This window comes from Panulirus ornatus, chromosome 30 (assembly GCF_036320965.1).
Source record: "Panulirus ornatus isolate Po-2019 chromosome 30, ASM3632096v1, whole genome shotgun sequence".
In the NCBI taxonomy this organism is placed as follows: domain Eukaryota; kingdom Metazoa; phylum Arthropoda; class Malacostraca; order Decapoda; family Palinuridae; genus Panulirus; species Panulirus ornatus.
The window spans coordinates 2,153,038-2,180,103 of record NC_092253.1 but is presented as its reverse complement, the minus strand read 5'-3'; the positions used below and the strand labels follow the sequence as shown (position 1 = coordinate 2,180,103).

General features: G+C 39.6%; 1 protein-coding gene across 2 annotated transcripts; it reads right to left on the bottom strand.

Moving 5' to 3' along the window:
- Positions 1-7,393: 7,393 nt before the first annotated feature.
- On the bottom strand, positions 7,394-24,488 carry LOC139758306 (uncharacterized). Of its 2 annotated transcripts, XM_071679533.1 has the most exons (9): positions 24,346-24,477; positions 22,343-22,470; positions 19,685-19,874; positions 18,162-18,291; positions 16,698-16,919; positions 13,305-13,427; positions 11,820-11,950; positions 11,217-11,369; positions 7,394-9,365 (listed from the first exon to the last, which is right to left on the bottom strand). In XM_071679533.1, the coding sequence occupies exons 2-9, from the start codon at positions 22,407-22,409 to the stop codon at positions 9,281-9,283; spliced, it is 1,101 nt and encodes a 366-aa protein (XP_071535634.1). In that variant the 5' UTR covers positions 22,410-22,470; positions 24,346-24,477; the 3' UTR covers positions 7,394-9,280. The 2 variants fall into 2 exon arrangements, with proteins under 2 accessions (XP_071535634.1, XP_071535635.1); XM_071679534.1 differs by lacking the exon at positions 22,343-22,470 and having other exon boundaries at positions 24,346-24,488.
- Positions 24,489-27,066: the final 2,578 nt, after the last annotated feature.

Sequence of the window (27,066 nt, the reverse complement as noted above, 5' to 3'; positions counted from 1 at the left end):
GCTCCGACTAAAGGTAATGGTGTCAGGTTGAGAGAGAGAGAGAGAGAGAGAGAGAGAGGGGGGGGGGGGTTATAAGGTCTCCTGTTTGTATGTGTGTGACTGCTTTTTGTGTGTTTGTGTGTAGGTTTCTATTTGTTTCTGGTGTTGTGTTCGTGTCGCAAGGTTCTCATTACGCTGCCATATTTCCCACAGTTCCCCCACCTTCTCTGCTACCAATCCTCTCGTCTAGCAATGCCCCACATTCCTCTACGTCATCATCTTCACTTCACGTCACACATGCAGGACGTCTGCCTCACTAGCCTTCAGGGGTTTACATCCTCCCACTCAAGGACGTCCAGCAGACACACAAACAGTAGGAGGACAATGCTTGGCCTCACATGTGTACAGCATTTGTATCTATGTATGACTTTACGAGGTGCGAGAGTTGCATTTTTTCCTCCACCTAAACTTCCAGTAAAAGAAGAATGTTTAAGCTTTATTCTACAGCAGTTGTGTATAAAATACCTGGAGCCTCCATTGTTCCAAAGTGTTTAGAAAATTCCTATGGTCTGTGTTGAGAACGTTTCGCCCTGTGTCCTTTCTCCTGGCTCGATGCTTTTTACAAAGGTGTTCACAATGGCCAGTTTTTCTTACCTGGACGGAGAAGGTCCTTTTGTCCAGCAGGAGGGTAAGGCGGCCTCCCTGCAGGAGCTTTGATCCTTCCTCCTCTGGAGTGACTCAAGTTGGTCGAACACTTGACGGCCAGGAATGGTCAAGTATCAGTCTCATATTATCACATATCGTCCACACGGACCCGTTGGTGTGTGTGTGTGTGTGTGTGTGTGTGTGTGTGTGTGTGTGTGTGTGTGGTGGCCGCCTACATGTATGTTTCATCTCATGGTAATATCCAGGTCTTCCTCATCCTCCTACCTCCAGGGAGATTAATGCTTTCAGATGCACCAGCAAGTTGGCTCAGACGAAGGTGAATCTTGTTGAGGTCGTCCCAAATCCTGGCGAGCAACGCTGCTGTTGTCCTGAGAGATGTGGAGGCTAGATCTGTGTTCCCTAGCAGTTCGATGTCCAATATATACCTCGTGAAGGTTCCAGAGAAACTGGATGTTCCAGGTATATGAACCAAGAGGCAAATAAGACTGAAAGAAAGATGAATGTACACCATCCATCTTACAGAACGGGTAAAAGAGGGACGACTGTCTCATCCAAATATCGTCTGGACCAGACGACCCCAGAACTAACATTATGACACCGAGTCCCTCCGGCGTCCGCAATCCAGATTCCCCCGAGCCACTGTGACACTCCAGAGGGACGCCACAGCAGAGAGAGCTGAGGCATAGTTGCCTTTGAATATATAGCGCGAGACGAGATTAGATTCACACGGGATAGGGGCGCTAAAACGTAAACAACAGCTTGTTTATGACTCTGTTGCCATGTTTAGGTAGAGAGTTGTGAGTCATAGTGTACGTACGGTCGGTGTGAGGGAAGTAGATGACCATGTTACTGGTCCTCGATGACAACAAACTAAGTACTTAAGTCAGGTTCTAAACCTTCCCGGATCTCTCTGTTGATTCTACTAACAAAAATGATTCCGGGTAATATATTCAATTGAAAGGATTTCCCTCCGCGTCAGCGCCGGCCTTCAACAACCTGTGTTTGGTGAGGGCTTAGTAACGAGTAGGAAGTGGGGACTCACAGGGCGGAACCAACACAAGAACAGGAGTAAAGTTGTTCCTTTTATAGAAAACAGAAGAGATTATGAGGCCTCAGGGGTATAGTGAGCTCAGTGTGGAGGATGTGAGTGTGGCGTGTGCTGGTTGTGGCTCGGGAGGATAGGAAGAGATGGGGAGATCACGTGGAGTCGGGATAGGGGATGGGACGTGATGATGAGGTTGGTGATGGTGTGTTTGTAGAGGAAGGTAGAGAAGTAACACCAGTCAAGGGTAGGGAAATGTTATCAGATTTTTATATGAATGTATGTTTTGGTGGAGTGAGAGGAAGGAAGGGGATGCTATAGGTGCACACACACACACACACACACACACCATCATCCTTGATCTTTCCCGCACTCTACTAACACATAAAGTTTACTTGGAAACATAATGAACATTTGCTCACCCTCGGCTGCCAGTCTCCTCCCCGTTTCCCTCTTCTCCTGCGTCTCTCTCATCTCGGCTCCTCGCCACCTTCTTCCGGTCGGCCACATCTCATCACTTATTCTTTTCCTAAGACGTCGCAAGTAATAGTCCCCAACAGTTTCTTTTTCTTTCTGTTGGAAGTACATATCATCAGGATGCGTCAGATCAGATGATATACTTCTTTAGTAACCTTTTCTCTCCTACATTCCTACAGCATCGGGCGCGTTTTCCCTCATACAAGATCCTTATTTCCCAGCTCTTTGCCATGTACCACTAAACCATCGGTCATTCTCTACTACATTGCTCACCGTCTGGCATCAACGTGACAATATTATTTCCGGCTTTTCTGCAGAGTCGGTGGGGCTGATCCGTCGTCTTCTTGCCCCATTTGGTGACTCCAGTTCTTTGTCATCTAACTATATTCTTTGCCTTTCTTCCTCTCTTCCCTTAGTCTATCACGTTTGATGAATACCTCACCTATTCCCACCTTGTTTGTACGTGTGTGTTTGTTTGTACGTGTGTGTGTGTGTGTGTGTGTGTGTTCGCTTTCTTACAGAATAATATCATGATATCCGACATTTGGGCGTCAGTCGCTGCTAACATTTGGACGTGAGGTCAACAATATTGGATTCCCCAGCGACACGAGTGAAGGCAGAGGCGGCTGACTTGGAAAGGCAGGTTGGTCTACGACGCCCCTGACGGGGACTAAGTGTTTCACACGCTCAGGAGGAGTCAGTAACCTTCATGAGGACGAGATTCGATTTGGCCGTGTGTATCCGCCCGGGAAGGTTGCTGTGGGAGGGTTTGATCTGAGAGGGCTGCTGTGTAAGGTTGCTGTGGTGGGATTGATGTGGGAGGGGTTGCTGTGGGAGGGTTTGATCTGAGAGGGCTGCTGTGGTGGGATTGATGTGGGGGGAGTTGCTGTGGGAGGGTTGCTGTGGGAGGGGTTGCTGTGGGTACAGATTTCAGAAGAACGAGCTGTGGACTATGAGAAGCCATCCTGGGATTCTGCAACACCTCCAGCAGGAGAGAGATGAGACCTGACCAGGTCCTAGGACCTCCGAATGGACCGACTTGCTTGAACAGGTCTTGAGAACTCCTTGTGAACCGACCGGTTTGACCAGGTCCTGGGACCTGTGTCTGGACCGATGGTACATAACATAGCCAGATGACGCAAGACCTGCTGCTCCACGACGAGACGACCCCCAGAAGGATAATAACAGTCTCTTACAACATTCCTTCCCTGTCTTGACGGAGGGAGACAAGGATGATACGTACAGCAGTAGGGTATTGTCTGTTCCCTGGACTGATAGAGCGATCGTCTTCTTCAGTGCCATTGTGGTATAGGACAATACCTTCAATAAGGACTTCAAGATAGCGCTGCATACCTTGGTTATTATTAGGTCATGACGGCTGGTATTCCTAATATTAGGTTTAGCTGTATTGGACCATTTAGATGTTGGGTTTATAACATGGTCAGGTAGGGGTTGAGGGTGAGCAGGATGACTGGATGAGAATTCTGCTGTTCGGGGGAGGATGGGAGTCGTGTGTGTGTGTGTGTGTGTGGGTTGATTTAGCTGTGTTGACGTGTTTCTGGTTTTTGTCTCGTTTCCTTTTGTAGGTGTATCTACTCTCTCTCTCTCTCTCTCTCTCTCTCTCTCTCTCTCTCTCTCTCTCTCTCTCTCTCTCTCTCTCTCTCTCGTGGTATGTGCCTCTCCATCGTGATGAACATTTACTGCTGATCTACAAAACAAGACGTGGAGGAGACTCCCCAGGAAGCAGAGGCTAGAGTGAAGGATCGTTGCTATGACGACCAGGGTCTTCCAGGCCCATCCTGCTGGCTTATACAGATTGCTTGCCTAGGCATTACTCTTACATTACTGGCTGGAGACATTGCTTGTGCAAGCATCACTCTTACCTTACTGGCTGGAGACATTGCTTGCCCAAGCATCGCTCTTTACTTTCTAAAAAAAAAAAAAAAAAAAAAAAAAAATTCTCTTCGTTTCTGTTCTCGTCTTTATCATTTTGTCTCTACTATCCTGTCTTCCTCTATAGTGGCGGGTGGGGAGGAGCAATATCCCCCTCCAGCCCTCCTGCCTCAACCTCATCCTCAAAAGCACAAAAACTTCCTTCACAAACTTGCCTCCCAACCACCACTCCCGCTCGCGAGCTTACCGGACCTGGTGCAGCCGAACATCTCTCCTGGCTGAGGAGATGACCAATCCCTCCAGAATCCTCCTCCATAATAAAGGAGTGTGTGTGTGTGTGTGTGTGTGTGTGTGTGTCAGTTGCACGCCTATTCTGTCGTGAGCTGCGGTGCTTTCGTCTGTCTGTTAGTCTATATTTCTGTCTTTCTGTCTGTTTGTCTGTCTATCTATGGGAAAAGTTACATTGCCAGACGAATGTCATGAACCCTGCAGTGGACGAATGAGGCGTAATGATGATAGCCCAGCGATAAAGATGAGGGTATAATGAACACAAGGGTGCAGTGAATATGAGGGTATAGTGGACATAGTGAACACAAGGGTGCAGTGAATATGAGAGTATAGTGAAGGCCATAGTGAAAGTGTGGTGAATATAACGGACGCAACAGTGAAAAGAAGGATAAATTGAAGAAATGGGTGTAGTGAAGATGTAGTTTACTGAAGATAAGGGTACTGTGAAGATGGCATTTGACCTTACCCCTAAAAATGCTTTAAGCTTAAGTCAAGGTCATTGCACTAAGCTTAGGTTCAATCTTGAGTTAAGGCCGGCTTATTACGCTTAGGGATGATAATGTTTATGTGCGCAAGAAAAGAAATTTCACTTTGCATAACGGGAACTACACTGCATTTATACAATAAAACCTACAAATCTAAGTCATCAGTAATCCATAAAAAGAACATATTAATCAAAAGGATTAATGAATTCAGGCACCGATCAAATATCGCTTAACGAGGTTATATAAGTTGAACTCATCCCTAAAAACAAATATCAGATGATGAAACTAGATTTTAAAACAACAAATTGGTTTGAATCTGGATGGCGTAAATGAAATCATAAATAACACACCTCACGGCCTGCCATTAATCAGAGGCAGCTCGTTCTGATCAAACGACCTCTAACACTAAACCTATGTGTACCATAGTTTTGTTAAACTATATTATTAATCATATACTATACAGGACGTAAATGACCCGTGACACAACACGGGTAGCGCAAGGAAACAGACGAAAGAAACGGCCCAACCCACCCCCATACACATGTATATACATACGTCCACACACGCAAATATACATACCTACACAGCTTTCCATGGTTTACCCCAGACGCTTCACATGCCCCGATTCAATCCACTGACAGCACGTCAACCCCAGTATACCACATCGCTCCAATTCACACTATTCCTTGCCCTCCTTTCACCCTCCTGCATGTTCAGGCCCCGATCACACAAAATCTTTTTCACTCCATCTTTCCACCTCCAATTTGGTCTCCCTCTTCTCCTCATTCCCTCCACCTCCGACACATATATCCTCTTGGGCAATCTTTCCTCACTCATTCTCTCCATGTGCCCAAACCATTTCAAAACACCCTGTTCTGCTCTCTCAACCACGCTCTTTTTATTTCCACATATATATATATATATATATATATACATATATAAATATACTCATTATACTTAGTTGCTGTCTCCCGCGTTAGCGGGGTAGCGTAAGGAAACAGACGAAAGAATGGCCCAACCCTACCACATACACGTGTATATACATAAATGCCTATGTCCATTTGTACTGTAGAGGGAGTGAGACCCCATCTCTTGTACTGTAAGTGGGAGGGAGTTCTGTGCCTGTGGGGCCCCAGTCTTTTTAACTTTCTCCGTTATCATACAGCTTTTTCTCAAATTCATCACTTAAGCATATATCATTTCCATTCATCTACAATTTTGATATTGCAAGAGTACTTCTCCAGATCCTCTCCCACATGAAGCTCTGATTTGTGAATGGTTTTAATGATTGGTTAACAGTTCCTGAAGTATTTCATCTGGTTGACATACTGGCCATGTACATCAGTCCACTAATTGTGTGTACCATAGTAATGCACACCACCATAAATAAAAAAAGCCCTAGGGAGGAAGGCAAGATCTTTCATTGCTGTAGTTACTAGTTTTCTTCTTTGGCTTCTGCCTTTCCCCTCCCTCCTTTACCCTTTTTCCCTACCTGTGGGCATCCTTCAGTTGTGGATTTTCATATTTCTTTCTCTCTCTCCAATATACTCATCGTCCATCACCGCACTATTGTCTCCACATCATGTCTTCTCCCCCTTCCTTCACCACCCTTTCTTACCTCTTTGATACTCTAGTATTTCAAGATAATGTAGATTTATCATAGTTGACCTGATTAAGTTTCTTCAAAGTTCTTTCCTTCCAAAATGGAAAGTTGGGAAACTATCAAAGAAACTATATTCACATAATACTTGGGTTTATCTGTGCATCATAAGATTTGAAACATTAATCAGAGGATCTAGTCTCTGTAGTTTTAATATGAAGTGTCTCCTCAACAGATCTGATGTCTGTGCAAAAGTAATAGAACAGAGGGAGTGTGGCCTCTTCCGCTTGGTAACATACCTCAGACTCTAGTATTTTCACACTAAATTTGTTTGACTGCCACAAACACATGTCCATGCTTCATCACTCCAGGTTGCCTTCATGATAAATACAAGGGGTAAAAGAATACATAAAGGAAAGAATGGTTACAGAACTTTATTCAGCTTTTAAACACAAACAACAGCAGTGTGCAAATGATTCCATTATCGGTCAAGTTAACTTTTTCTCTCTCTCCTCCTTGAGGCTCAGAAATCACAGTATGTTCAGTGAGACTTTAGACTAAAAAAACCTATACTGAATGTTATGCTGATTGACTAGACCAATTCTATCTTCATTCTCTCGGAGCTGTAACTCCAGGTCATTGTATACAGTAGAAGCATAATCAAGTAACTAAGCCACACTTCAGCTAAGTTAAAAGTTTTGCTCATCTTTTCCTTCTGATCATGTGCTGTATTGTGTTTGGAAATCCTCCCTTATGTTTTACCTTTCCAATAGAAGGAACAGAGAAGGGTGCCAAGGGAGGATTTTCTCCCAACACTCAATCATCTGCTCTAGACGCTACCTTGCTAATGCGGGAAATGGGGAATGTGAAAATATATATTTTCATACATACATACATATTTGCTATATATATATATATATATATATATATATATATATATATATATATATATATATATATATATTTTTTTTTTTTTTTTTTTTTTTTTTTTTTTCATACTATTCGCCATTTCCCGCATTAGCGAGGTAGCGCTAAGAACAGAGGACTGGGCCTTTGAGGGAATATCCTCACCTGGCCCCCTTCTCTGTTCCTTCTTTTGGAAAAAAAAAAAAACCATATATATTTTTTTTTTTTCTATACATATTCATTCCCCACATTAGCGAGGTACGTTAAGAACAGAGAACTGAGCCTTAGGGGGAATATCCTTACTTGGCCCCCTCCTCTGTTCCTTCTTTTGGAAAACTAAAAGAACGGGAGGGGAGGATTTGCAGCTCCCTGCTCCCTCCCCTTTCAGTCACCTTCTACGACACGCAGGAAACACATGGGAAGCATTCTTTCTCCCCTATCCCCAGGGATACATATACTCATTCTATTATACATAATCACTTTTTCCTGCATCAGCGAGGTAGTGCCAGGAAACAGACAAAGAATAGCCTATCCACTTATATACACATATATATATATATATACACTCAAAGGGAAAAAAATCCCTACTACTTTAACCTTTGGGAATAATCTTAAGGAAAGGAAAGACTGGAACAAGAGCCTTGACTCTTAATTTCAAGGATAAGAGGATTCTCAAAAGGGACAAAATGTGTACCAAATGGGACCTGAGGAGACCTAGGAGAATCAAAAGCTAATTATATGATGTAAATTGAGTTCGTAGCCTGTATATGAAGACTACATAATTTACTAGGAGTAGGTAGGCTACATTGGTATACAGTGTGTGGATTGTAAATAAGTGGATGGTAGTGGTGGTGTGTTAAGTGGGTCACTGTGGTGTGTGGGGGTGTGGTAGTTGGGTGGTAATAATATCTGGTGTGGTAGATAAGGATTGAACCATGCAGTTATATCCCTGCCCTTTTGACTAACACCACCACTTCCAATTTCCCCTACCCCTCCAAACTAACCCCACCCCACCACAGTAAGTCCATCGAACCATTCCAATGCCCCCAACCCCTCCTTAACTATGCCAAATTTTCATATATACAATCCTTTGCCATTGAAGAGTTGAAAAAGAAAAAGAAAAACCAAAATAGTTTTCTCAGTTACACAAATGGAGAGTTGACAGCAGGAGTGTGCCTCCAGCAAAATCTTGCTCCTCACTGCCTCTGAAATCTCAAGAATTAAACAGATCAAAGACAGAATGCCTGGAATGTTTACAGAATTGTTTTGCTCTAGGTGTGCATATGTTAATAAAGAATACCATATGTGAGACTGATGAATGTTGGACACAATCAATGGCAATAGTTCCAACAGTCTGTTGAACCAGTGACAATACAGATCTCATATTTCAAATGTGATTATTACTGTAATCATCCTAGAATGGCAACTTTCTTTACATTATAACCATATAACTCAACATGGTTCCAATTTTGATCTTTCATTATCTACTCAAGTACAATAAACAGATATTAATAGTCCTGAACACCATTAGTCCCAAGAATCTTATTCAACAATGAAAAAGCAGGCTTCATTCAAATTATATATGAAATCTAATTTTAGAGGAAAAAAAATGGCACTTTCTGTACTTCAAAGTCCAGAAGCCTCTCATTATATTTCAGATTCCAGAGAAAACAAAAAATTATCTGAAAACACAGAGCTGTGCTAAATGGGAAAGCATCTGACTGACTTCACTTACCATGGGCATTACACATGACAGCTAGAATGTATGTGAGTGAATGAGACCATTTCTTCATCTGTTCCTGGTGCTACCTTGCTAATGCAGGAAACAAACAAATATGAATAAAAAACTTAGAAATGTACTTATTGGAAAGCTCAGTAACAAAAACTACTGCATTACACATCATTTCTTCTTATGAAATACTACAATAACAGCGAAGTAAGCTGTTACTTTCTCTTAACAAACTCATTTGTCCAAGTTAATTTTGTTCCTTCAACTTCAACTTTTTCGTAGTACCATTTGCGATTTATTCTGAAATGAGAAAAAATTTAGCAGTAGTATAAGCAAATGCTTGCATAAATATTCAGTCTGGTTATCCTAATTGTGCTGAATACCAGAGAAACTGTACAATGATCTCAGTTTACCATATTAAAAAACCATACTTAAAAGCATAACTTTCAGAGACATTATCAGAAAAAAAATTTCAATAAAATATTAAACTGAAAATTTAAAATACATTACTGTTGTAAATACTTTACATGGATGGTACTGCTGTAGATTTTCTTAAAAAAAGGGATCATTGTGCTGATGATTGGTTAGTTGGGATTTTCAATTTATATGGATCAGAGTAAGATGCCTGAGGACTGGCAAAATGCATGTATAGTGTCACTGTATAAAAGCCAGGGTAACAAAGGTGAATATTTGCCCTATAGAGATATGACTGCTAAGCATACCTGGTATGTTTTACACCAGAGAGGTGACTGAAGCAGTGAAAGACTGGAAAGACTATGGTTTCAGGAGTGGTAAAGGATGTATGGATCAGGTTTTAGTTGCACAAGTTCTTCATTTTCATATACAATGCTGGGTACCCTATACTTATCAATTATACCCTCAACAGGTAGATCACCTTTTCTTTCGTTACAATTGCCTATCACTGGGGCTCCATCCCTCACATTAAAACTCCTGACATCTTACCCAGCTCCTCCAAACACTAGCCTGTCTTCCTCACTCCTTAGTTTCTAGGTGCATAAGCACTAACAATCATCCACCTATTGTAATCCATTTTCTTTTCTACTCATAACAAGTCTGGGGCTCATTTTCTTACACCCTTTCACACATTCCTTCAACTCCTCCTTTAGCAGAAGCACTACCCTTTCCTTAGTTTTGCCCTCACACTAACTTCTGACTTTACCCCTCAGACATTCTTAAAGCATTCTTCCCGTATCCTCGAGCTTATTTTCACTAAGAGCTGGAAAATTCTGGTACCTCTTCTCAACCATACTACTTATCTCCCCCTTATGCTCATCCTGGATGCACTGTCTCACATTCAAAGATCCCAGCCTGAGGCTTTAAGGATGATAACACTCCTCACTTGGTATCTTCTGTTCCAAGTTCCAGAAACTGAAATACAAAGGAAGGGTTTCCTGCATCCCTTTCCAGCCCCTTTTAATCATCTATGACAAACAGGGAAAACATGTGAAATATTCTTTCTCCACTATCATTATCATTATTACTATTATCATATTATCATTAAAATTATTATCACTATGATCTTTCTTTATATTCTTATCACTATTACATCCATAAACACACACATGCATGCTGACTTGTTGAAAATGGGCAGAAACCATGCTGTTTAAATGATACTGAGATGCAATACTGTAAATAGAATTAAAAGGTCCCAGGATACAATGCCATATCTACATAGTTGGATTTCTGGTTGCATATTTTTGTAATTCTGAGGGTTTTAATATTTTCCTTTCAAAAGACACAACCTCTCTCTGGAATATCACATCCTAAATCACTCAGTTTCCACTCCACCTCTTAGCAATCTGTGTCAATACTCTTCCTAAGCTGACAGCAATGCAGAATCATATATGATATTCTATTTCAAAGAGTAAGACTAGGTGAGGTTGGACGAGGCCAATGATATAAGTAGAGGTCGATCTAATTCCTACCAGATGTACTGTCTTCTTCAGGCTATGTAAACCTAGGAAAATACATTGTGCATATCACACATGTAAAAATTTCACTAAATGTAAAAATTTCACTAAAAATGTTACAAGCACCAAAGTCGAATCTACAATATAAGAATATGCAAACATGTACAGCAACTATAGTGTCTGAATGAGTTTAGTTGATTGAAGTATAAACTTTTCGTACCTGCATTCAGTACCACATTTCCCAGAACCACATTTTGGGCAAGGATAGTGGCACCCAGGACAGTCACTTTGCAGGCAATCACAAAGATTTTTGCCAGAGCCTACAATTGAGCCATCAGCTCCATGAAAGTATGGCTGTGCCTGGTTTTTGGTTCTGAAAGATTGAAATGCTGGTATCATAGAATATCATAAAAAGCAACACTAGATTAATCATGCAAGGATGGATGGTGTGATAGCAATCTTAACTGTAGTAAGTGTTAAAACTAAAACAAAATAGGGACTGAAATGAATAACGAGACACATCAAACAGGGATAAGTGGAGAGACTTTTGCTGTGACCACCAACTTCATGGGAGTTCCTGAAGGGAATGGGCATTAGAGATATAGATACATACATATACAGACAAATAATCATTTTCAAATTCATCAAACCCATCTGGGAAAATACTTTTCATAACACATGTACTTGAGTCAACCTGCAATAATGAAAACTGAGTAAATACTAAAAGACTGAGAGGTAATGAATTTCATTTTCTTGTGCTGTTGTTAAAATATTCCCACAGCTTACCCTTCTATGCTGCTCTTTAAACATTCATAAAACTAACCTTCCCGTGCTGCTAAAGTACTGAACTTTCTTTTTCTTCCGTCTGACTCTTTCACTAGTTTTGGGATTGAAGTTCTCCATGAATTTCAACTGATGATTGAGCTGTAATTCCTCCATCAATGATGACACAGCCTAAAAGTAAGTAAGACTGAGTATATGATCTTATACAAACAGCATCAACTAAGACATTTTCAATGCACATGTTCTTAGAATTAATCATATACTGTTTGGTATGGCAAGGACAACAGAACAGCTGAAATAAACAAGCATTCACTTTTTCAATGATATTATCAGGGTAATACCTAACATCTCAAGTAGAGAAAAAATACAGAATAGACAAGGGATGTGTTGCAAAATGGTAAGAACGTGCCACTGTGTATGTGCACAATCACTCCAAAAACAATCTACAGCTTCTCCAGAGACTTGACAGGAAAATAATTTCAGTACTATCGTAAATCCCTAGACAGCAATACTGTTTTCTGTGTTCATCCACATAAGTGTAAAAAATATAAGAATTTTAAAAGATTTTCCTTTGTGAAATCAGATATTCGCATATAGAAGTACAAAAAATACACAAATACAGCATGATAATTCTCAAAAACATCATTTATCTACCTTAGTTTTGAGATGCTGGATTGGGAGTAAAATGCAGTAGAACTCGATGTTGGCAAATTTAGTGGGTGTTTCCTCACACAAAGATGAAAACGGTGAACATGGTGGTCTGATCTGAGCTTCCTATCACTTTTTGTCACTTTACACAGATTTCTCAAACAGGCAAAGCATTGGTGGTACAGTGAATAATATTTACACTAAGCCACACTTACATAAGTTCATCATACATTCTACTTTTATACAAACTACAAACTACATTATTCTATACAATGCTCTTGTTTATATATAAAGGATGGTGTTACTGGTTTTAGTACTTGCCGTCAGAGTGAAGGTCTCTGGTAAGCTTCTGGTTTCCCACATTATATATTTGTAACACTCCATAAAGCATCTCTATCAACCCTATAATGTGCTGTACCTAGATCCATAATCAAGAAACAAATCCTCCTATTTCACTCAGTACTTCCCATACACATTCTTCAAAGGAAATACCAGATCCACACATCCTCATGCACTCCTGAAGCCATATTGTTCCTGCCTGATCTGATAATATTTGCATGTGACCACTCTTTCAATCACCATTCTTCAATAAACTTACCAGACAGGCTCCACAAACTTATACCTCCTTAATTTGAACATTAACTTTTGTTCCCCTTGCCTTTGTACAAAGGCATTTTACTGCCATTCTACCCAGAATTTTGTAAGAATTCTTAAGATGTAAAGATAAATCTAAAGATGTTGACATACCCCTATATGTCTCATGATGAAAAAGGGTTTTGTCTCATTTTATGCTAATACCATCTCGAACAAGTCAGTCGTCTGCCTACAATCTCTGTCCAGAAAATGACTCTAGTTTCCAGTAAATGACTATACATACTCGTTCATCAGGGTCAGCATCAGATTTTGCACCCTTCTTGCCTTTCTTCTGTTTTGTTCGATTACTCTGGGTTTCAGAACTTACAGTGGAGGTACCCTCAGATGCACTTGATTCTGGCACACCCTGCCGTAAAAGAAAAACAACTTATATTATTCACTTCTATAAAGTGTGAGGGTCTACAATAATCCTAATGACTGATGGTCTCTATGTGCATCTGTGGACATTTTCCTTTCTAATGCCTAGCTTCTGTGCTGTGAAATCTTACAAGGATATTGGTCTAGGTAAAAACTAAAGCATATATATATATGGAGTGGAAAGATGGAGTGAAAAAGATTTTGAGTGATCGGGGCCTGAACATGCAGGAGGGTGAAAGGTGTGCAAGGAATAGAGTGAATTGGAACAATGTGGTATACCGGGGTCGACGTGCTGTCAATGGATTGAGCCAGGGCATGTGATGTGTTGGGGTAAACTATGGAAAGTTCTGTGGGGCCTGGATGTGGAAAGGGAGCTGTGGTTTCAGTACATTATTACATGACAGCTAGAGACTGAGTGTGAACGAATGGGGCCTTTGCTGTCATTCTACTAGCGCTACCTCGCACACATAAGGGGGGAGGGGGTAGTTATTTCATGTGTGGCGGGGTGGCGATGGGGATGAATAGAGGTAGACAGTATGAATTGTGTACATGTGTATATATGTATATGTCTGTGTATATATATTATTTTATTATTATTATACTTTGTCGCTGTCTCCCGCGTTTGCGAGGTAGCGCAAGGAAACAGACGAAAGAAATGGCCCAACCCACCCCCATACACATGTATATACATACGTCCACACACGCAAATATACATACCTACACAGCTTTCCATGGTTTACCCCAGATGCTTCACATGCCCTGATTCAATCCACTGACAGCACGTCAACCCCGGTATACCACATCGATCCAATTCACTCTATTCCTTGCCCTCCTTTCACCCTCCTGCATGTTCAGGCCCTGATCACTCAAAATCTTTTTCACTCCATCTTTCCACCTCCAATTTGGTCTCCCACTTCTCCTCGTTCCTTCCACCTCCGACACATATATCCTCTTGGTCAATCTTTCCTCACTCATTCTCTCCATGTGCCCAAACCATTTCAAAACACCCTCTTCTGCTCTCTCAACGACGCTCTTTTTATTTCCACACATCTCTCTTACCCTTACGTTACTTACTCGATCAAACCACCTCACACCACACATTGTCCTCAAACATCTCATTTCCAGCACATCCATCCTCCTGCGCACAACTCTATCCATAGCCCACGCCTCGCAACCATACAACATTGTTGGAACCATTATTCCTTCAAACATACCCATTTTTGCTTTCCGAGATAATGTTCTCGACTTTCACACATTCTTCAAGGCTCCCAGGATTTTCGCCCCCTCCCCCACCCTATGATCCACTTCCGCTTCCATGGTTCCATCCGCTGCCAGATCCACTCCCAGATATCTAAAACACTTTACTTCCTCCAGTTTTTCTCCATTCAAACTTACCTCCCAATTGACTTGACCCTCAACCCTACTCTACCTAATAACCTTGCTCTTATTCACATTTACTCTTAAATTTCTTCTTTCACACACTTTACCAAACTCAGTCACCAGCTTCTGCAGTTTCTCACATGAATCAGCCACCAGCGCTGTATCATCAGCGAACAACAACTGACTCACTTCCCAAGCTCTCTCATCCACAACAGACTTCATACTTGCCCCTCTTTCCAAAACTCTTGCATTCACCTCCCTAACAACCCCATCCATAAACAAATTAAACAACCATGGAGACATCACACACCCCTGCCACAAACCTACATTCACTGAGAACCAATCACTCTCCTCTCTTCCTACACGTACACATGCCTTACATCCTCGATAAAAACTTTTCACTGCTTCTAACAACTTGCCTCCCACACCATATATTCTTAATACCGTCCATAGAGCATCTCTATCAACTCTATCATATGCCTTCTCCAGATCCATAAATGCTACATACAAATCCATTTGCTTTTCTAAGTATTTCTCACATACATTCTTCAAAGCAAACACCTGATCCACACATCCTCTACCACTTCTATATATATATATATATATATATATATATATATATATATATATATATATATATATATATATATATATATATTATCCCTGGGGATAGGGGAGAAAGAATACTTCCCACGTATTCCCTGCGTGTCGTAGAAGGCGACTAAAAGGGGAGGGAGCGGGAGGCTAGAAATCCTCCCCTCTTTTTCTTTACCAAAAGAAGGAACAGAGAAGGGGGCCAGGTGAGGATATTCCCTCAAAGGCCCAGTCCTCTGTTCTAAACGCTACCTCGCTAACACAGGAAATTGCGAATAGTTTGAAAGAAAAAAAAAAAAAAAATATATATATATATATATATATATATATATATATATATATATATATATATATATATATCCCTGGGGATAGGGGAGAAAGAATACTTCCCATGTATTCCCTGCGTGTCGTAGAGGTGACTAAAAGGGAAGGGAGCGGGGGGCTGGAAATCCTCCCCTCTCGTTTTTTTTTTTTAATTTTCCAAAAGAAGGAACAGAGAAGAGGGCCAGGTGAGGATATTCCCTCAAAGGCCCAGTCCTCTGTTCTTAACGCTACCTCGCTATCGCGGGAAATGGCGAATAGTATAGTATGGATATATATATGTATATGTTGAGATGTATAGGTATGTATACTTGCGTGTGTGGACGAGTGTGTATATACATGTGTATGTGGGTGGGTTGGGCCATTCTTTCGTCTGTTTCCTTGCGCTACCTCGCTAATGCGGGAGACAGCGACAAAGCAAAATAAATATAAATATAAATATATATTCTATCTATCTATTTATCTATATCTGATGCCCATTTCCTTTAAGAGCTCCCTCAACAGGGTGGCCATGGCAAAATAGTCTCCATAACTGCTGAACTCCAGGCACTGCTTCTTAGCCTGAAGTACCTTACCCTTAAAGGGCTACTGGCATAGGGCAACTCTAGCAGTGCTTTTAGAGGTTTCTGCCTGATGCTCCTACCAACTACTCTACTTCTACTTAATATGTCTATCTAATGTTCCTGCCTAATGCTACCAGCTAATGCTCCCAACTTCTAATTCTACTAACGTTTATTATGCACTCCTTGAAGATACTCCATGTACCCCAAGTAAATGCCTGTACCAGTGATTCAACAAGCCTGATTTGCACCCTCAATGATCTCGATACCAAACAACTCTATAACAACCCAAAAGTCTTTACTAAAGACAACCAAAATAACCTTAGAAAAAATTAATATAAATCCTAAATTCCTGCAAGATTTCAACACAAACATGATAATTGAAAAAGGCAAGATGTACTTACTGGATCATCCACTTCTTCTTCCTCAGCCTCAAATTCCATATCCAAATCTGGTTCATTTGGTTCATCGGTGTCATTTCCTTCCTCACTGCGCAATAATGATTCCACCTCTTCCTTGTCTGTTACATCTACCCAATCATTACCCTTGTAAATTTCTAAGCCAAGTCCTCCACGTTCCTTCTCAGGTACTTCATCTGCAGTTGGTGGCTTACCTGCCATCTTGCTCTGCAAAAATCATAAAGAGTAAACTTAAGAATCAAACACTAGATAATCTAAAGTTCTAAGTTAGCTACAACAGATATGACAGGACAAGATGGTACGCTTAACAACCCATGTTCTCTGATTTTCATTAGTGAACCCTACTGTTTCAGCACTTAAATACAGAGGCCTTACAAGAAAAGAAACAAAGTGAAGAACCCAAATCTAGAGCAGATACTGAGAACAGAGTGCTTTCAAACCAGATAATGAGTGAAATGATATCGAGGTCAATTGCAACAAGAGACATACACGCCTGCAGGGCGAGGGTGGCATCGGGAATGAATGAAGGCACGCAAGTATGAATATGTACATAAGTATATATATATAAATGTCTGTGTATGTGCATGTATATGTGTATATGTTGATAAGTGTATACATATGTATATGTACGTGTATGTGCATTTATGTGTATATGTACATATTTTTTACTATACTTAGTAGCTGTCTCCTGCATTATCAACGTAGCACAAGGAAACAGATGAAAGAATGGCCCAACCCACCCACGTACACATGTATATACATAAACGCCCACACACGCACATGCACATACCTATACAACCAATGTATACATACATATACATACACAGACATATACATATATACATATGTACATATTCATACTTACTGCCTTCATCCATTCCCATCACCACCCTGCCACACATGAAATGGAACCCCTCACCCCCTGTGTGCACACAAGGTAGCGCTAGGAAGACAACAAAGGCCACATTTGTTCACACTCGGTCTCTAGCTGTCATGTGTAATGCCCTAGAACCACAGCGACAAAGTATAATAAATAAATATATGTATATATATTTGTTTTGTAATTTTTTATATTATTCACCATTTCCCGCATTAGCGAGGTAGCATTAAGAACAGAGTACTGAACCTTTGAGGGAATATCCTCACTTGGCCCCCTTTTCTGTTCCTCTTTTGGAAAATCAAAAACGAGAGAGGAGGATTTCCCTTCCCTTTTAGTCACCTTCTACGACATGCAGGAAATATGTGGGAAGTATTCTTTCTCCCCATCCCCAGGGATAATATATATTATATCTATTTATTTATTATACTTTGTCGCTGTCTCCCTTGTGTGTGTGTGTGTATATATATGAGTGGATGGGTCGTTCAAATCAACATTAAGCAATAACAAATAGTCAGAAAGAAAAAATCTTTGTCAATACTTGAATCTAACTAACATTCAGCAATGCCAACCTTAAGGTCTGTAGGAAGGTATCCAACAAGATGATTATATAAACTCATTGGAACAGGACAGCGGCATATGATATGTGCCACCCAGCATGCTTTGCATTTGTTCTTTGGAGTTTCATCTAGCCCAAAACATCTGAAAAAAAGTGATATTTCTGATGTGCATTCAATCAAGACAACCTAATTCATAGGAAGAAACATTCTGTGAGAAAGAAAATCTATGGATATGTTTAATACAGATCCAAGCTCAGGTACTATCATAATGTTTACACAAGACCTTATTCTTCTGGTCAGTAACAGCATGAGAGAAGACAAGAGTACGTGTTTCCTGCTGTCGGTGAAAAATAAAAGAATTACTAACTGATATTAATAATTGAGAAGGTTGTGGCATGCATATGTAATCTACTTAAGGAACAGCAACTTGGCTAGAAGACAATGTATAAACTAAGTGTTTGCTTTGAAGTATTTATGCGAAAAATACTTGGAGAAAGACAGAATTAGTCTTTGGCTTAAATGAAAAGTCACCTTCAGCAAGGTTGTATCACCAGAGTAAAATCTCATCAAAGACCTCCCTCCACAGGATTCCTGGTGTCTTATAACAATATTAATAACAGACCTGAAGAAAGCAGATCAAAGGGTTAACAGAGCTGTCTTTTGGAAGGCATTAAGAGCATAAAATGTAAGAGTAAAGCTTCTAAATGCAGTGATGAGCTTTCACCAGGAGAGATGAGCATGTATGCAAGAATGAAGGGAGGAGGTGAAGTGTTTCCCGGTGAAAAGGTTTGTGCCAAAGATGTGTGATGGTGAAAAACGTAACAAAAAAAATCATCTTGGACCAAGGAACAGGTCTACAGCATGCTGAGTGTGGAAGAAGCCTGGAAGGTGTGACAGCTACTGTTCACATATGACATGGTTTTGAGGGCAGACTCAACAGAGAAACTGCATGCATTAAGGAGAGCATGGACGGAAAAGTAGTGGCTGTTGGAGGAAAGATGGGTACGTTTGAAGGTACTGCCACCCTAAGAGTGTTATGTGGGTATGAGACTTGTGTCTTGAATGTAAAAGATAAAAAGAGGGTTAACATGTTGGATATGACATGCCAGAGAACATCATGTGGCATGAGGTTCATCGATTCCTTGAGATAACTGTGCGTAGTAGTAACTGGAGTCTGATTCACTGAAAGCTGATCATGGTGTGCTACAATGATTTAAAAATATTAAGAGGATGAACAAAAGATGACTGGTCATTAGGATCTACTTATCAAAAGTGGAAGGAATATAGGGAAGGATAAACAGAGAAAGTGAGGAAAGGATGAACTGATTGATTTTGTGATATTTGTAAAGTGCAAGAGCCTAGTTGTTATTCAGCACTCTTAAAATGAAAAAAGATATCTAAATTTTAGTTTCCTTTAAAAGTCAAGAAAATCAACACTATTACAATATACAAAATAGGTATGTATAAATATACGTATAAAGAATTAAATCACATTACTTCTAATCTAAAAAAATAAAAAAGGAAAATTTTCATACCTGCCCCCTTTGTTGCAATTTAAAACCCATGGCTGCTTCTTGAACCGTTGATAAAATTGCCGACATGCTTCACATGCCACAACTCCTGCTATGCGAGTAATTCCTCTGTGAATTGAATAGAACCGTGTTGCCTTGCACACCCCACACTCAACACGTATTCTCTTCATAGCTACCTTCCCCTCTTCTGTACCTGAATAGAAAGTGCCAAAAAATGCATTAGAATCTGAAAACAGAAAACTATATAGAGATCATAAAGATAATCTAAGAAGAGCTGATGCATGGCACTGTCAATTTAACAGCAATAATCTCAAAATTGATAACTCCCCATTATTCTAATAATCTAATATCAAACATATCACCAGCATCACATAATGAAAAAGCATTTTAACAAGATGTGGAAATGATGTCTACTTGACATATACAAGTCTGCATAAAAACATTTTCTGCATATTTTCTCAGGGTGAAGGTGTATGAAAAGAGAGTATTTACCAACCTCCCAGTTGTATGACATTTTGCCAAAAAGCAACACAAAAGTATGCAGCTCATTATGCACCCTGTTCAGTTCAAAATACTGTTACTCTCTTAAACCACACACATAGAATAATATTCTATCTTGGGTTAATCTAGAACAGTTTTTGGCCATGTGCTTAGCTTTTCCTTACACATTTCAGTACTCCTTCCAGATTTAAAATTTCTTTGGGCAAACCATTAAATCTCCATATTTGTTGTAATTCTCCCAAATGTCTTGTTCAGTGCCTTTTAGATGTGTTCAATACTTCTAACAACTTTCCTCCCACACCATATATTCTTAACAATTTCCACAAAGTATCTCAATCAACCCTATAATATGCTGTCTCCAGGTCCATAAACATAAATTCTTCAAAGCAAACACTTGATCCACACATCCTCTATCACTCCAAAGGCCAATCTGTTCCTCCCGTATCTGATGCTCTGAATACGCCATCACACTCTCAATCTCCACTCTCCCATATAAAATACCAGGTACGTTCAATAAACTTATATCTCAGTCATTCAAACATTCGTCTCTGTACCCCTTATCTTTATACAATGGCATTATGCAAGCTTTCCATCCATCCTCAGTTGGTTCACCATAATCAATACATACACTGAAAATCCTAAATAACTTATCAACAGCAGTCTATCTATGTCTTAATGAATTCAAAAACAGTACAGTCCTCTCCAGTTGCTTTCCCACTCTTCATTTTAAGTATGGCTGTCAGTGCCTCTTCTCTTTTCACTCACCATGGCTTTCTTATCTCACTTTCCTCCATATCCTAAATACTCCACATTTGCCATCCTATCATCAAGTACTTTCAATTCTCCTTTAAAATACTTGCTCCATCTCCTCTTCATCACATCACTTCATCCCATTTCTGCCTGCTGCCACTTCCCCATCTGCTCCTTGCATGATGCTCCCATTTGTTCTCTTCTTTCATCACACCATTATTCTCTTTCCAAAACATTTCCTTAAGCTCCTTAAAGTTTGTTGATACGCAGTCACCACAACTTTTATTTGTCCTCTTCTCAGACCATGCACCTTCCACCACTTTCTCTTGTACTAGTTGTAAAGGGCTTGGAAAGGTGCTGGATTTAAAGGATGCTAAGCAGTCTCCATTGCTAGTTAATGAGCACTTATCAAAGCTAAAGGATATCATTATCACATATCTTTATTTATGCATTACAATACATAACACACTCGTAACAATAAAATAACTGTAAAGGATAAAAACAGATTAAGGTAGAGACAAGGAAAACAGGAATGAACCTGCTGCACAGGTCGTAATGGTGGCATCAGATGATGAAAAGCCACTTTTGTGGTTGGGATCTTTAACTTGGCACAGGTAGATGGCACCACCTAGTGAGTGCTACTGGCATCCCTATGACAACCAAAACTTACCAAAATTATGGTTTAAACAAAGACAAAAAAGAAAAAATAAATAAATGAGAGAGTGAATCAGTCATTATTGCGTCTGGGAGGTTTAAACATGAGCGCTGTCAGACAGAAAAACTATCTGGGTTCCTGATGCCATTTTCTGATCAGGAAACTGTTGGCCGATCATGCCAGTTGTTCAAATAATTTTCTAAAACCCTGTGACTCTTGTTGCTTCAGCGGTGAGCTGTAGTAATTTGTATATTGACTTGATCATCATAGCCATAGGGTTAAAAAAAAATTGATTTTAGCCATCATCCTTACGGTAAACATCATAAGATGCTGATGGCCTTTTAATAGTTATTGGCAGATACTAATACAATGGAGCACCTGCTACAGTAATAGTTCATCCTGAGGTATATGGATGACTGAACCTATATACGTATATCAACATGAGGTTGGGAAAGGCATTAATGTGATAAAGTGCAATTACATGATCCTGTTTGTAGGTAGTTTTGTCAAAACCTTCCAATTCACATTGTTTAATAAGGAATTTTTTCATCAAGGACTCAGGTTGTAAAGCTAGGGAAAAGGCTTTCTAGTCAATTTACCCAGCCCAGGATATTCAGTAATCCACACACCAGCATTTTTTTCCAATGAGCATAGATGCTGTTTAATACGTGCATTGGTTATCAAAAAAGATCCAGAGCATATTGTACTTTGAATGAATTGGTGATAAAATATACAAGTCGTTCATGTCTACTTACTGATTAACCTGAGATATGATGGCATTAGCACACCAGGTATACGTATATTAGACTCAGTAGATTCCATGGTTTGTCACGCTAATGCATACAGTTGACAAGCACTGTTCCACCTTATCGGAGGACAACTACTGTAAAGATATGCAAACCTTGTATTCTTTCACAAAATATTCAAGGTAACTTGGTCACTCTTTAAATACAGTAATTTGTTAAATACACAGAAATATGAAAAAAAAGATTCGATAATGACTAGAGCAAACCAGTTTTTTACAATTGAAAATCTTAAACACAAATAAAATCAACTGGAATATTGATAACCTGCTAATGAGAAACACAACAAAGAATGACAATAATAAAGAATAATAGTATTTTCGATGAAATTTACAAAACATTTCTAGACTGGATATTTTGCCTTGTGTAGCATAAAGCATAACAATCACAATAACCTTACCTAATGCGAGATACTTTTTTTAGTCATATGTATCAAATCATTACAAAGTTTTCGTTGGTTTTGTTGATTCCTTATAAATGCTTTATGTATGAATGCGTTAATCAAGCAAATCTTTTCCCTAGTATTCATAACCCTCACCACAGTGTTCTAAATCATGCGCCACATATTATATTCACTACACACGTAATGCCACTGCAAAATAAAATTACTCTGTATCCAAAGCCAGTTTCGATACATAGAATAAGTAACAATTTATCAATCAATTAATGCTGAAAGCTAGTTTTGATGCACAACTAAACTGGCAAACTACCATACCATGTATCATAACCTCGAGCCTAAACTAACCTAACTTCCTTTAAAGTGGTCAAAGCTCATGGAACCGAATTTAATAACTATAATGAATCGCTGCACCTCTAAATCAGTTAAGCACTATGCAAAGATCTAGTTTAAAGGCACCACAGACATTAATTATGAATTTAGATGGAATGCACATTAACAGACTCCCTTTACTTAGCTGAAGTGCTCTCGAATGAGGAACATGATTGGAAATTTAACCCCCCCCTCCCCTCAAGAAGTGACACATAGGCTTTGATGTTCTGGTAAAATGAGAGGTAAAAGTACGTGAAATTCAAGAATAAATTAACCTGTTAAAATTTTACCTAACTTCACTTGGGGGGTCGAGATTTACATTGCTTTAATGTTCAGTATTAGGGTGAAAATACATCACAAACATTGTCATCTTCCTCTTCCTTCCACATATACCAATACTTGGATGCTGCTGGAGGAAATACAATCACAGAATAGTAATTTATCAGTTTATAACGAATACACATGTTCTAAGTTCATAGATTTTGACAAAAGACTATGCTGCCACCTCCTGACACAGATGACAGGACGTGGGTTCTTTATAATACATTATGTCTGCTGGTAAATATACTAAAAACATGAATAAGGTATATGAAATGCTTGCTACAGTTCAAGAGGAAACTGACTTCCTAAGGATTCCTTACAGTCTGTAGGGTTGATAGAGCAGCACAGTACCACGGTAGCTGCTCATCATCCCTCAAAATGAAGTTCTCACAAAGTAGCCTGGCTTTTGCAGGAGAGAACTGTACTGTAAAAGCATTCTATACCAATCGTAACAGAGTATAGGGAATCCATTCGTTCCACTTTCCTCAAAATCCATTACATAGATCATGTACATGCAAGAGGGACGCCGAACAGAACCCATAAGTTAATTTGCTCATAGCATCACACAGGTGATACTATTCACAGACTCTCCAAATGCTAGGATGATGTATGCTGTCAGCCATCCACAAGATCCTTACTTTGTTAAGTAATTATACTTTATTCAATGTTACCATTTGTACCGCATGAGGTAGGTATTTACACTCATGGACCCCCACCTCGAACATCCCAGACCATCACACAACCTCTTAAATTTATGTATGGTGTCTCCAGTAACCACGTCCTACGCCATATCATTCCATTTATCCACCACTCATATACAGTACTATAAGGGTATAACACATGGAGCAATGCCCAAGCATATTACTTTTGCGGTTGTGGTTCACCATCTCTGCAGTGGTACATACAACTTCACGTCTACGTAAATACTGAAAGTTTGTTATTGTTTATGCATTTACAACTGCGGCAACGATCGTCACGTGTTCTTCTAGGATTAAATACCACACAACATTTGATCAATAACATTTTATTAACATTTTATACAAAAGATATGATTTGTAAACAATCAATTATAAATAACAAGTGCTGTCATTTTTCCCCTCTTCCTTAAGATTACCCAGAACGAAAATGCACAGTGCAAAATTATATCTATCATTTATCAAATATACAGAAAAATGGTAAACTTACGATAATCTACATCTTTATTTTCATATCCGGTAGATTTAGTCGTTTTCTGGAGGGGAGGGTAATGATTTATAAAATTGCTTACACTTTATTTCTTAACTTGCTTAACATCTTTATCAAATGACTATGAGTATGTCTCAAAGCTTAACATCTTTATCAAATGACTATGAGTATGTCTCAAAGCATTTCACTATGGAAAAAAGGTGAAGATTGTGATTACACCACAAATTTTGATTATATGATCAAGTTATGTAGGTTATATCATCTGGTTCAGTATCTTGGTGTGTGTGTTATATTGTAACAGCCACAGTTAGAATGTCTCATGGTGCTAAAAGTAGTTTTCTCAGGCTTCAAATTTATATGCAATGCCCAAGCAAATTATGGATCCTACAGGCTGCTGACAACGTACAACCATCAGGCAATTCATATTCTATTGATTTATGCGGCTTGTAAATTGACTTACCAAATTAAGCCTTAAAGGATCTGAGCAAATCGCCTGAAGGATGTATTTTGTCACGTTGGCAGGACTCGTAATTTGCTTGGTACAGTAAAGGATTCTTAAGTCGCCATCAGGCGTCCCTCCTGTATGTGCTATCATTGTTTTTTGAGAAAAGTGGTGTCAAATTATTCCTTACACTCCGCACAGTTGATGATGAGTGCTTTGGTCCCACAAATCCCCTCTACTTCAAAGCCGTGCTTACTACGTGTTGTATACAATTGTACAACAACTCAAAGGCAATGAGATTAGTGAAAGAACGTGATTGCCAGGAGTGAACGTGAGAAAATATGGTAGAGATCAATAGTGGACAAAAAGATCACACTAGAAGCTTATAGTAACGAGTCATCCTTAGGTTACACGATGTTCAAGATAATTTCTATCTTCGTACTGTGATTACGTATGGTAGTAGAAGACATCATGTTGAGATGAGCATGAGTGGTTCCAACACTAACCTTAAGTCTTACTCGATTGCTTGACAGTTGGACAAGCTTACTCCAATAAATGTTAGGTGTCATGTTTGTAACAGTTTCACTTAAGTTTGGCATCAATGTTATATGTTGTAAAATTGTTAGAAGTGGACAAGTGCTAGTATGGGATGTAAGTAATCTGTTATTTGTTTTCATTACAGATATTAGTACGGAATGTAAGCATTTCGTTAGTTGTGTTAGGTTAGTTATATGGATTAGGATCGTTTTCTCTTATTATCAATGAAAACTGATAGTAGAGCCATAGTTTAGGGGTAACTGCTTTAACTTAAGACAGGTATACTAAGATATACTAAGAGAGATTAAAGGTGACCTGCTCCTCAGTTGGAGAGATGTGAATGGAGACAGAGTGATCTTTCTTCAGTAAAAGTGAGGGAGAACAATCACCCTCAGTGTAGAACCGCGTCTCTCTCTTACCCTTTCATTAATCACATCACATATTGTCCTCTAGTATTTCATTCCCAACACATCCACCCTCCTCTGCACATCCTCATCTATGGCACATGCCTCATATCTATATAATATTATTGGAACTACTTTACCCCCAAACATACCTATTTTTGCCTCCTACATAAATCTTTTTTCCACACATTTTCATTGCTCCCAGAACCTTTGCCTCTTCACCCACTCTATATCTCACTTTCACTTCCATTGTTCCATTTGCTGCCATGTCCACTCTAAGGTATATAGAAGACTTCACTTCCTCCAATTTTTTTCCATTCAAACTTACCCCAACTAACCTGTCCTTCAAACTCGCTGAACAGTAATAACCTTACTTTTATTAACATTACTCTCGACTTCCTCCTTTCACACAATCACCTAAACCCAGTCACAAATTTCACCAGTTTTTCTCTTGAATCTGCCACCAGTGCTTGTATCATCAGCAAACAACTGACTCACTTCCCAGATCCCCTCAACTCTGACAGACTGCAGACTCGTCCCTTTCTCCAAGACCGTTGCATTTACCTGCCTCACCACTACATCTAAACAGCCATAGTGACATCACAAATTCCCTACCACAGAGGAACCATCCCTTGGAACCACTCGCTCTCCTTTCTTCCTACCCATACACATGCCTTATACCCTTACTGAAAACTTCTCACTGCTTCTAACAGCTTTCTGCATACACCATATATCCTTAAGACCTTCCACAAGGCATCACTATTAATCCTATCATGCATTTCTCCAGGTCCATAAGTGACACATGCAAATCCATCTCTTTCTCTAATTAATCTTTGCACACATTTTTGATAGCAAACACCTGATCCACTACCACATCTGAAGCCACACTGTTCCTTCCTAGTCGGATGCTCTGTACATGGCTTCATCCTCTCAATCACTGCTGCCCCATAAAACTTACCAGGAAGACTCAACAAACTTATTCCTCAATAACTTTTATTATAGGAGATCAAAGGCAGCA

Bases quoted from the DNA above. Each gene is read 5' to 3' on its own strand.
- LOC139758306 (XM_071679533.1), bottom strand. From the start codon at position 22,409: ATGGAATCTACTGAGTCTAATATACGTATACCTGGTGTGCTAATGCCA. The intron at 18,292-19,684 runs GTATGAAAATTT...ACTTTTTTTCAG, and splicing joins AATTGCAACAAAGGGGGCAG to ATGTTTTGGGCTAGATGAAA. The intron at 16,920-18,161 runs GTTGGCATTGCT...TGATTTTTGCAG, and splicing joins ACCTTCCTACAGACCTTAAG to AGCAAGATGGCAGGTAAGCC.